General features: G+C 35.2%; 3 protein-coding genes across 4 annotated transcripts; 1 reads left to right on the top strand and 2 right to left on the bottom strand.

The window, feature by feature from the left end:
* On the bottom strand, positions 1-2,701 carry LOC111808503 (acid phosphatase 1-like; the record flags this gene model as incomplete). The annotated part of the gene is given in 3 exon segments (XM_023694517.1): positions 1-52; positions 1,149-1,358; positions 1,916-2,701. Coding segments are annotated over 3 exon segments (675 nt in total), but the record flags the coding sequence as incomplete, so codon positions are not given.
* A 2,006-nt stretch (positions 2,702-4,707) lies between these two features.
* On the bottom strand, positions 4,708-6,389 carry LOC111808219 (F-box protein At5g07610). Its single transcript, XM_023694066.1, has one exon. The coding sequence runs from the start codon at positions 5,983-5,985 to the stop codon at positions 4,783-4,785; it is 1,203 nt and encodes a 400-aa protein (XP_023549834.1). The 5' UTR covers positions 5,986-6,389; the 3' UTR covers positions 4,708-4,782.
* Positions 6,390-7,297: 908 nt separating this feature from the next.
* LOC111808007 (WD repeat-containing protein WRAP73) lies at positions 7,298-12,173 on the top strand. Of its 2 annotated transcripts, none has more exons than XM_023693761.1 (6): positions 7,298-7,703; positions 8,570-9,058; positions 9,980-10,201; positions 10,287-10,359; positions 10,915-11,022; positions 11,643-12,173. In XM_023693761.1, the coding sequence occupies exons 1-6, from the start codon at positions 7,587-7,589 to the stop codon at positions 12,008-12,010; spliced, it is 1,377 nt and encodes a 458-aa protein (XP_023549529.1). In that variant the 5' UTR covers positions 7,298-7,586; the 3' UTR covers positions 12,011-12,173. The 2 variants fall into 2 exon arrangements, with proteins under 2 accessions (XP_023549529.1, XP_023549528.1); XM_023693760.1 differs by having other exon boundaries at positions 10,912-11,022.
* The last annotated feature ends 38 nt before the right edge of the window (positions 12,174-12,211 follow it).

Here is a 12,211-nt window from a genome sequence, read left to right as displayed (position 1 = left end):
CCGCTTCTCAGATTTGTAAAGTACTGCTGGCTTCCCGTGGTCATCATCTCTCCTGAACAGGATCAGAAACATTTGGGTAAGATGATGATTACGAACCAAAATGAAAGCCTGTAATACCTCAAGCCCACCGCTAGAAGATATTATCCGTTTTGGCCCATTACATATAGCCGTCGGCCTCACGGTTTTAAAATGCGTCTATTAGGGAGAGGTTTCTACACTCTTGTAAGGAATGCTTCATTTCTCTCTCCTGCCGATGTGGGATCTCACAACCCACCCCCCTTAGGGGCAAGCGTTCTCACTGGCACACCAGCTGGTGTCTGGCTCTAATACCATTTGTAACAGCCCAAACCTACCACTAGAAGATATTATCTGCTTTGGCCCGTTACGTAACGCCGTCAGTCTCACGATTTTAAAACACACCTTCTAGGGAGAGGTTTCCACATCCTTATAAATAAGGAATGTTTCGTTCTCCTCTACAACCGACGTGTGATCTCACAATCCACCCCCTTGGAGGGCCAGCATCCTCGCTGGCACATCGCCCGGTGTCTGGCTTTGATACCATTTGTAACAACCCAAGCCCACGGCTAAAAGATATTATCCGCTTTGGCCCGTTACATATCGTCGTCAGACTCACAATTTTAAAACGCATCTGCTAGGGAGAAGTTTTCACACCCTTACAAAGAATGTTTCGTTTTCCTCTCCAACCGATATGGGATCACATAAGGTAACTAAACAATTAAACACACAAAAGAATAAGAAACAATGCTGGTTTCAAGGCTGTCGGTGCACATCTACAAACTTTGTTTTCTATCTAGATCAGTTGTTTCACTAGTTATTGCCTTAAACTTGCTCAATGCAAGTACCANAGAATGTTTCGTTTTCCTCTCCAACCGATATGGGATCACATAAAGTAAGTAAACAATTAAACACACAAAAGAATAAGAAACAATGCTGGTTTCAAGGCTGTCGGTGCACATCTACAAACTTTGTTTTCTATCTAGATCAGTTGTTTCACTAGTTATTGCCTTAAACTTGCTCAATGCAAGTACCATACCATATTTGATATCAACAATAACAGAGGAAGCATCAAACATATTGCATTGAATCATAAGATCATCAAGCTAACTGATGAACAGAACCATACTAACCTCAATATGAGCCTATCCCAATCATTAAACCCTGCATTTATCAAATTCTGCGTTGTTGCTTCCCTCTGATACTCACTCCTTCCAGTAAGCAAAACCACCTTGAATCCTAGATCCAAAAGCTCTTTATAGAGTTCTAAACTGGGTTGAATAGCAGGTGCCATACCCATCTGGACCCAGCTATCAAACTCATCAGCTTTAAAGCCCTCCGAGCTGTGAATTTGCCAAAACAAGCCAACTTTAATAGATATCCAGATAAATATAACCAATTCTTGAAGCTATCCGAGCCCTCCGAGCTCGAATCTATCAAACATCGTTTAAAACATGTCATATCATCATTTAGTCAATTGTTGTAACGATGAGAAGACAAGAACATGTTCATTTTATTTGAACTACGTGACCCAATTAGAACCTTTTCAATTCAGAACTAAACGAAAACAGCCCAAAAGATCCATGTAAAATTTGTAAATAAGCAATTTTCTCATCGACCTCAATATTATGCATAAAAATATATGAACACAGAAGTTTAGAAGGCNGAACCTTTTCAATTCAGAACTAAACGAAAACAGCCCAAAAGATGCATGTAAAATTTGTAAATAAGCAATTTTCTCATCTACCTCAATATTATGCATAAAAATATATGAACACAGAAGTTCAGAAGGTCCTAACAGTAGCTAAACAAGTCAATACAGTAGCCGATTCTTCAAGATTCAAAGTAATTCTAAAAGAAGCAAAATACAGAATCCAGAACAGAGCCAATAGAATGATACCCATAACCATGTTCCGTGTAGTAAGGAAGATTAGAGAGCAAGGTCTCGTCTATGTCGAAAATCCAGACATCCTTTCCATCGCCGACCAATTTCACACTCTTGGCAAAAATCCCTGCCTCATTCGAAGCAATTTTGAGTTCAAGTTGATACGCTCGACCCGTTACGTACTGTTTCACATATTCAGTACAATTTTTCGGAATCGTTCTCCACGGATTCAAATTATTAGCCTCCACATTGAATCTCCAACTATCGCACCTTAACCTAATTTCTCCATCCACTTCCTTCAACCGATTCTCACCACTCTCAGGAGCCTCAAGAACAAGCGGTTTCAAAAGGAGATGAGAATCGAAAGCTTCATGAGCAAAAGCTAGAGAAATCAGGCAAAAGAAACAGAAGAATCGAAGAAAAGTCATCCTTAGAGGAACAGGGACGGATCAAGCGAATAAATACACAAAGATCAGCGAAATCAGAAATGGTATATGAGATCTTGAAGGGAATATTCTGGAAATCCACGAAGAGGGTTATTCTTCGTTGATTGGGCGAAATGGGATTCCTGAGTTGAACATGAGTAACCTCTCTTCCTCTCCTTCAAGGTGGATTGATGAAGAGGAGGAGAGGGATGGATGAAGGGAACTTGCCTTGAGGATTAAGCGAAGACGATGATGAATTTACCTGAATTCTGAAATGGAAATTGGAATCTCTGTTTAATAGGCAAGTTCATCCTCCTCCATGGCTTCCTTCCCAGGAAATTTCAACCTTCAATTTCCTTTTTTTCTCTTATATTTTGTTTAATTAATTTTCCAATCATATTTCATGGCAAATAAAATATAATCAATACCTAAACCAGGAAATTAATAAATGCTAAATTATTATTATTATTATTTTTAATAATAACACATTAATTTAATTAGTAAGAAAGTTTTAAATAATTTTTTTTTCTCTAATTTCTAATAAATATTAATTTTCCATTAAACTTTAAATATTAAATAAGATGGTTAATTATCGTCGAATTATTATATTTAAAATTTATTAAATATACCATTACTGAATTTAACGAATATAGAGATCAAAATAATATTTTAATTTTATATTTAGTGGGTTTGATAAATTACATATATCAATCGAATTAAAAGTTTGAATATTTATTTCAGCATATTATTGAATTAAAAAAAATACAAAATTCTTCTCAAACATTTTAATTATTTTTTATATAGATTGAAAATTGATTGATTAATATATTTTTATGATTGAATTTAGGAATTATATATATATATTAGATTTTTGTTTGTGTTTATTAGATAATTTCATGTTATTTATTTATTAATTTGGTTGATAAATTATTTTTAATTTACTCCCGAATATGGATAAATTTTTTAATTTTATGAAATTAAATGTTTCAGATTTTTTTTTTTTTTTTTGGGAAATGTTTGAGAATAAAAAGGTTAAAATTAATGGGTGGCAATAAATATAGAGATGCAAATAAATTTAATAGTAAGTTTTAATTCGCTGTTTTTTAAATAATTATGTATTATTATTATATTTTAAAAAGAATTAAAATGTTATTTCTTTATATATGTATATAACATTTAAAAGTATTAATGTTATATTTGATCGTTTAATTTTGGTTTTCATATATAAAGAAGTAAATACATTTAATTTTCAAATATTATTTTCTTCAAAATACCTAAATATTAATTATGTACCATATTTGTTTATCCTTCTATATTTAAATCTTAAATATTTAATATCCAAATAACATGTGATTTTTTTTTTTAATTGAATAGTCTNATCCTTCTATATTTAAATCTTAAATATTTAATATCCAAATAACCATGTGATTTTTTTTTTTTTTAATTGAATAGTCCAAATTCTACCCAAAAGTAAAAAAAGTAATATAAATTTTAAAAAAAATTTAAAAAATCTTATATTATTGTTTTATTTGGTGTAATTGTTTGATGTGTCTACATCGTCCAATAACATTAATTTTTTTTATGAAAAAAAAAACATAGGGTAAATATTATGAATTTTAATAACAAAGGATAAAATAATATTTAATAACAAGATAAAATTAGAAAAAAAAAACTAAAAAAAATCAATAATTCTAAAATTTTGGTAGAATTTTAGTAACTAGTTTCACCCAAACTATCCCATCCAAACCATAAAATTTGAGTTGGGTTATATATATATATATATTTATTTATTTTTATTTTATTTATTTTTTTCTAATTTTAGAAAATAAAAAAAAATTAGTTTAGTTTGTAGGTTGACATTATGTTTTGTCTGTCAACCCAAAAATAGAATTGTTGTAGGTTGACATCATGTTTTGTCAAGTCAACCCTACTCTTCAAAAGATTAAAAATATTTAATATTTATAGCGGACTTGTAATTAGGTAGATCAAAGTTTTTAAGATGCCTTTGTTACAAGAGATCTCCACACCTTTATAAATAAAGAATGTTTCGTTCTCCTCTACAACCGATATAGAATCTCACAATTCACCGTCTCAAAATGATAATTGATATTTTCCCCACAAATTACGATCAGATTAACAATATCTTCTAACAATTGTTAATCTCACAATTCACCGTCTCAAAATGATAATTATAATTGATATTTTCCCCACAAGTTACGATCAGATTGACAATATCTTCTAACAATTGTTAGAAGACGATAGTGTGTTTTAATTTGTAAATTAATCGAATTATTTAAAATATTTTTTTAAAAAAATGATCCGACAGTCTGACCCGACCCAAAAACATAGTCTGACCCGACCCAAAAACATAGGATCGAATTGTAAACAGTATTTATATGGTTCGGGTCACCATTTTAACTAATTTTATTTTGGTGGAAAAGATTTTCGGAGTCCAACTTAAACACACACAAGACTTTCTATGTACAAATATGCTTCAACCTGTCCAAAAAAACCATTGACTTGTGATATTCCGCCACCATTATCACTCTCCACCAAACTCTCAAATCTTCCACTCTCAACATTCACTCTCACAATTTTCTCAAAAATCTGCAGAACAACATATGATTCTTCGCCCACCTCAGTTCCATCAACAATGGCGATCACCGAAAACTTCGGAATGAAACCAAATTCCAAGTTCTCTTCAGACGGAACAATCTCTGGAAATGCAACAGAAACGCAACGAAGATCAACACGATACTTCACAAACCATCCAGAATGATCATCTTTCATTTCGTAAACATTGAACACCAAATCTTGAGGTTCGTAATTTTCAATCAGATGAAGATTTCCACCGCAACTCCCAAAATACTCCACTCTTCTCTCTTCCCAACCCTCGGGAACTCGAGGCATCGGCAATTCATGGAGTTTTTCTTCACGTAAATCGAAGTACAAGCAGTTCTCCCAAGCGTCGATCCAATGAACAGCGCTGTTCCAGTACACTCCGGAATCGAATCTCATGCTTGATGGAGCCGAAAATACGCCTTGGCAGGGCCTCCAGGGGCCAGATCTGGAGGAATAAATTTCGATTTCGTAGTTGTTCTTGAAGGAATCGGAGTTTCGAACGCAAATTACTTTGTAATCTGACGATCGCAAAGGATCGAATGCTAAATTGAGACCGAAAATTTTTCGCGCTTGAAGCTTGGGAAGCGTCGTGAAATGCTTCGTGGTTGGATTGTGAACGTAATAATCTCTTTTCGATTCGTTTCCATAACTACTACTGCACAACAACAAGCCATTACAGGATTGGTTGATTACAATTCCGTATTCTTGATCGGTGAAATTAAGAGATTCGAACGGTGCCCTAGACGGATTTGCACTCAAATTGACGAAATCGAATGCTAGGGAATCGGGGTAGGGACGGGCGAGGAAGATACCTGAAGGAATGGGCGGATTAGAAATGCTTCGACGGCGAGAGAAGCTGGGATTGGAAATTAGGGCAAGCCATCGTTTGGAGACGGATTTGAATGTTAGAAGGGATCGGATAGGTAAACGAATAAGGATCTCGAGTAAGAGATCTTCGTTATTGAGAACTGGTTCAACGGCAGCGGTGGTAGCGGCGGTGGAGGTGCGGTGGACTTTGGGGGATTTGGAGCAGAGCATTTTGTGTGATGGAGAGAATCAAACGGATTGTGGTGTGTGCTGATGATGAAGGTTGGGGGAAAACGGAGGATTTAAGGAACTGGGGAAAGAAAATTGCAGAGGAAGCCATTAGAGACTCTTTCAAATCTTCCTGTGAAAGCTTTCCAATTCTGACTTCTTTTCATCTTCCAAAAATTTCGATCAGGCGACAAGATCATGATCATGTCACTCGAGATGAAGAGGAATATCGAAGATATCAATAGTCGAAGTCAAATTCATATACAAGTGAACGATCCTGTCTTTTTTACCTTATACAGTTATACTATCTAAGATCAAGATTCTCCCGTTTTCTTTTTTACCTTTAAAAATTCGCGAATTTTTATGTTACCTATCTATAACGGCACAGATCCACCGTTAATACATATTGTCCTCTTTGGGTTTTCCCTTTCGAGCTTCCTCTCAAGGTTTTAAAACGCGTTACCAGTGCAAGGTTTCCACACCCTTATAAATGGTGGTTTGTTCTCCTCCCCAACCAATTCCCGACATCACAATCCACCACCTTTGAGACCCAGCGTTCTCGCTAGCACTATTTCCTTCCTCCAATTGATGTGGGACCGCCCTCAAATCCACTCTCCTTTGGGGCCTAGCGTCTTTACTGGCACACCGAGAAGGCTACCCCCCTTCGGGGAACAGTGAGAAGGCTGACACATCATCTGGTGTCTAGCTTTGATACCATTTTATAACGACACAGATCCATCGCTAGCAGATACTGTCCTCTTTGGGCTCTCCCATTCGAGCTTCCCTCAAGGCTTTAAAACGCGTCGTTACACTATCTTTTAGATAGTTACAACTATCGGGGTTTAAGTATTGTAGTTTTTACACGTATGAGCATGATCACTATAGATGTGAAACAAACATTTTTGAATGTTTAAATGTATTTTCGAAACCATGTTGATCTAAAATTATTAAAATTATTTTAAAAAAATTAAAGTTATTTTTCAAAAATTAAAGAGTATGATTGAAAATATTTTAAAGTTTCTATATAGCCTAGTTTATTTATTTATTTTTTTAATTAAAATGTCAAATTGATATAACAAAATAAAAGGATAAGAATTTTTTAAAAAAATTAGTTATATTATAAGTATATTTTTGAACTAGGGTATTTTTTTTAAAGAAAATTAAATATATTAATAAATTTTTTAAATAATAGAAAAAATATTCATAATTTTATAAAGTTAAAAATATTTTTGAAATAAATTATTAATTATTTTTATCCAAAACTATTAAACTTAAAACTGAAATATATTTTAATTGATTTAGAAAAAAGGAAAAAAGTTTGGAGGGAAGCGAAAAGCGATTACCCAAATCACGATCGAAGATCGGAGACAGAGATGAAGGGGTTTATAATGGAATTCAAGTCGCCCTGTTCTTGTTCTTGGGCACAGAATTTGGAATTTCATTTCCCTCCACCATTTCGTTTCTGCCATTGATGAGAGAGAGAGGAGAGGGAGAGGATTAGTAGAAGAAGAAGAAGACGAAGAAGAAGATAGAGACTCGCAAACTCGCCCGTTCAACACCATTTCGCCGTTCTTTCTGGAGTTTTGTCCTTGCCTCCTGAAGCTATGGAGTTCACTGACTCTTATAAGCAGACTGGACCCTGCTGTTTCTCTCCCAACTCCCGTTTCATCGCTGTGGCCGTCGATTATCGTCTCGTTGTTCGCGATACTCTCTCCTTCAAGGTTTCTCTCTCTCTCTCTCTCTCTCTCTCTCGATTCATTCAATTATTTGGAAATTTCCACTTGAATTATGATCTCAACATTAGGGTATTTGAGATACAGAGTTTCTTGGTATCTTAATTAAGCAGCATTGCTGAAATGTCCATTGGTCGAAGTGTTTAACCAAGTAGGATATAAATTGAACTGAAGTGAGCTGATTTGGGTGTTTTTCTTACGAGTTTGATTTTGGATAAATCCACCTAGAAGCGTAGATCAATAAAACATCTTATTGTTCTCTTCCCCTTTTTAGGCAAAACCATTAACCAGAGTAGCTTACGATTTCCTTGCTAAATAAATTTGTTGGAGATCAGGAAGTATGTAGCCATCTTTGGGGCTTATAAGGCGGGATTGGTAAAGGAAAATGCAAAACTATGAGAATGTATGAGCTCATTATGATTTTTTGGTACTGAAAAGTATTCTAATCGAGTCGCATTGACATACAGGATAATCTCTCTTTCTAGCTGTAAGTGCTTTCCTTGTCTCAAAATGCAGGATATGAATACTCTTGTGCTGCTTCTAAATTTTCATGTGCTCATAAGAGTTGTAAAATTTTGGCTAAAACCACCATAGAAACGTAAATATGAATAGGAAAAGGAAGGTTTAAGAGTATGGCCATCTTAATAGTGACAGTAGATAATAGATTTTCAATGATACATGTAAAACTTGATGTTATTTGCTTTGATTTTCTTACTTTGACAGATAAAAGTGACACAAACGAACTTTGTAATTGCTTTATGTTCTATTCAATGGAAACTTGAGCAGTAACTTGGCGTTGTTAGGCTTAGTTTTGCATATGAAGATGATAATGTAACTTAAACGATGCAATGCAGGTTGTGCACTTGTTTTCGTGTCTGGACAAGATAAGCTACATCGAATGGGCCCTCGATTCTGAATACATTCTTTGTGGTCTATATAAAAGACCAATGATACAGGCATGGTCATTGACACAACCGGAATGGACGTGCAAGATAGATGATGGTCCAGCGGGCATTGCATATGCCAGGTGGAGCCCAGACAGTCGTCACATATTGACCACATCAGATTTTCAACTACGGTTGACAGTCTGGTCCTTGGTAAATACAGCATGTGTACATGTGCAGTGGCCAAAGCATACTTCCAAGGGAGTTTCATTTACCCAAGATGGAAAATTTGCAGCAGTTTGCACCCGAAAAGATTGCAAGGATTACGTCAATCTCATTTCTTGTCATACATGGGAGATAATGGGCGTTTTTGCTGTTGATACTCTGGATCTGGCAGATATTGAATGGTCGCCAGATGATAGTTCTATTGTGGTCTGGGATTCGCCTCTTGAGTATAAGGTGATATCTTCCTGTTTTAGTTTAAATATTTACTGTAAACTCTTGGTGCATACATCTTGTCAAACATATGCATACATCTTGTCAAACATATGCATACATCTTGCATCCTTAGGTTTTCTAGAATGAGCCGTACTTCGATATTATTCAGGCGAAGATTACTTCGTTAAGATCCTCTTGATGTGCTGTCTCCTTTTTTTTTTTTTTGTAATTTTGATTTTTTTTCTATTTCTTTCCAATTGGAGTAAATCTACGTAACATTGGTGTTCTTTGTACAATGCTAATGTTGCTTAACTCCACTACCATTTTCTTTTCACTCCTAAACTTATCGTTGTTATAATATATGTTATTATATATAGTTGTCATTTATTGTAATTATACACTCCTTTAGATTAGGGTTTTTCTGTACACCTATATGTATGTGACTCTCTAATCATACAATTAAGTTCTTTTCCGATACCGAAGATAATCGTTTTCCTCATCAATATCTTGCTTCTAAAAATCGATCTTTCTTGGTACTCAGGCATATCATCTTGCATTTTCTCTAATTTAAGTTTTTTTTCTTTATCTTTTGTTGACATGAACATTGCTCAACTAATCAAAAGCTTTACCTAAATAAAGGTAGGAGGCTTAAACCCTCCACTTGTTCAACTTTAAAAAAAAAAACGAAAAAGTATTCTAGCCTTTTAGTTTGCTTGAGATTAGTATGGAGTAAAACCACAATTTTGAAGGCTAGAGACTAGATTTCCCTTCTTCCGTGAGAAGCCTTTTCAAGACAATACACGGCAATAAGATGTCTATGTGCCACTTCCAGAAATACTTTATCTTCTATTTATTTGGCTTGTTGGGAGCACATTGCTGATTCTCTTTAATACTGAATTAAATGAAGACAATAAAATGTGAAGCTTGGTTCGGTTTGCACAGGTTCTCATTTACTCTCCGGATGGAAGGTGCCTATTTAAGTATCAAGCATATGAAAGTGGACTTGGCGTAAAAAGTGTTTCATGGTCACCTTGTGGCCAGTTTTTAGCTGTTGGTAGTTATGATCAGATGTTGAGAGTTTTAAATCGTCTGACATGGAAGACTTTTGCTGAGTTCATTCATGTATCTACTGTTCGTGGTCCTACTTGCACTGCTATTTTTAAGGTAGTGTTATTTTGTTTTTCCAGTTTCTGTTCTATGATCATTTTCGCGTAAAAACGAAAGCTGATGTTTTCTCCTTCATGTTTAGGAAGTGGATGAACCGTTGCAGCTTAATATGTCAGAATTATGTCTCAGTGATGAATTTATCCAAGGGAATTCTGGTACATGTGGTTCTTTTCTCAAGTGTCCCTACATTATTTTATTGCCTATAAATTATTAGTTTCAAAATATTTAAACATTGTAAATCTCATTAGTTTACTTGCAATTCATAGACTATTTTTAGATGGTTTTTGCTCAGGTCTTTCTTAATTTTTCTTGAATACGTTCTTGTAATGTTTCGGTGATTTTAGCGTGAGATCTTTATCTTTTCCTTGTCAGATAAGAAAGAACATTCAAAATATAAGACCATCAGTTTTTCAACTGTTTTTATGCCTCTCTCACCTTCATAATATAGCTATCTTTTTTTTCTGAATGGCGTACTTTGCCATAAAAAACCAAGAAATGTTATAATCTTGGCCATTGACTCATCAGAACAATTGACTTCTAAATTGTCAGTCTATCACATTTCACAAGTTTTTGAAATCAAAGCATGATGTATGAAATTAGCCCATCAATTACAGTCTCTCGTCTTTGATTTTATACTATTCAATCTTTGAACATTCGACCTACTTCATTGCTAATGGCTTTATCTTTACGTTTTTCTTATTCTCAAGAAGATTCTACCGAAGGACACTTCAGGGTGAGATATGAAGTTACAGAAATGCCCGTTACTTTGCCATTCCAGAAACCCCTTGTAGACAAACCAAACCCCAAGCAAGGCATTGGTAAGCCCTCTGTCCCTACCAAAAGAGAACACATGCTGCTTCATTTTCTGCCTTTTCAATAGTTATAATGTGTTTCTGGGCTGTATGAGGTTGTGTGAAATATGTACAAGAGTAAAACCTCAGGTAGTATCGTGTTTTTGTTGTATACTTGGTCCGTGAAGTATATAGTGAAATATAAACATTCAGTTGCAGAAATACTACTAAAGATAAACCTATCGAAGTCAGGTGACTATCATGAACCGCTTAGTAGTCCTAAATCCATGTTCCATTCAAAACCAAATCTTTCTAGTTCCTGCTCCATTTAGTGAAAAGAAAAGGCGTATGTAAAAGTGTTAGCTATCGCGTACAGTTTAATATATATGAAGCATAAATATGCATTAGTGTGTGTGCCATATTGTTAAATTATGTAGAAACCTCTCCCTAGCAAACGCATTTTAAAAACCTTGAGAGAATGCCCGAAAGGGAAAGCTCAAAGATGACAATATCTGCTAGCGGTGGGCTTGGGCTATTACATTAACGCTTGGGCTATTACATTAACATTCCTCTAGAAGTGGGATTTTGAACATCCCTCTCTATCAGCCGTCTCCCAAATATGGTTTTGATGATAGTTTATATTACAGGTCTCATGCTATGGAGCAAGGATAGCCAATACATCTGTACACGCAATGATAGCATGCCAACTGCACTTTGGATTTGGGACATTCACCATCTAGAACTGGCAGCCATCTTGGTGCAGAAAGATCCAATCCGAGCAGCAGCTTGGGACCCAACATGCACACGTCTTACTCTCTGTACCGGTAGCCCACATCTGTACATGTGGACTCCCGCAGGCGCTTACTGTGTCAATATCCCTCTATCGGAGTTCGCCATAACCGACCTGAAATGGAATTCGGATGGTAGCTGTCTTCTTCTGAAGGACAAAGAGTCGTTCTGTTGTGCTGCTGTGCCTGTTCTACCAGAATCCAGTGATTATAGTTCAGATGAGTAACGGTGTTTCCTTCTGAAATGGTACCTATATCAGAATTTGGAAGGTGTAATTAGTATGAAGATGAACCTCTCATTTGTTGTAACTGAGACACCATTTTAGCTTAGGCTTTGTAGTATTAAGAGAAGATCAGGTGGGGTATCAAAAGCAATGTTGTATTTGTAGACGTCTATCTCTACTTTTTTTTTTTTTTTTTTTTTTTTT

Source organism: Cucurbita pepo, chromosome LG13, assembly GCF_002806865.2.
Source record: "Cucurbita pepo subsp. pepo cultivar mu-cu-16 chromosome LG13, ASM280686v2, whole genome shotgun sequence".
Lineage (NCBI taxonomy): Eukaryota > Viridiplantae > Streptophyta > Magnoliopsida > Cucurbitales > Cucurbitaceae > Cucurbita > Cucurbita pepo.
This window is presented reverse-complemented; position numbering and strand designations above follow the sequence as displayed.

Coding starts and splice junctions, on each gene's coding strand:
- LOC111808219 (XM_023694066.1), bottom strand. CDS start 5,985: ATGCTCTGCTCCAAATCCCCCAAAGTCCACCGCACCTCCACCGCCGCT.
- LOC111808007 (XM_023693760.1), top strand. CDS start 7,587: ATGGAGTTCACTGACTCTTATAAGCAGACTGGACCCTGCTGTTTCTCT. Junction 7,704..8,569: donor GCGATACTCTCTCCTTCAAG/GTTTCTCTCTCT, acceptor GATGCAATGCAG/GTTGTGCACTTGTTTTCGTG. Junction 9,059..9,979: donor ATTCGCCTCTTGAGTATAAG/GTGATATCTTCC, acceptor CGGTTTGCACAG/GTTCTCATTTACTCTCCGGA.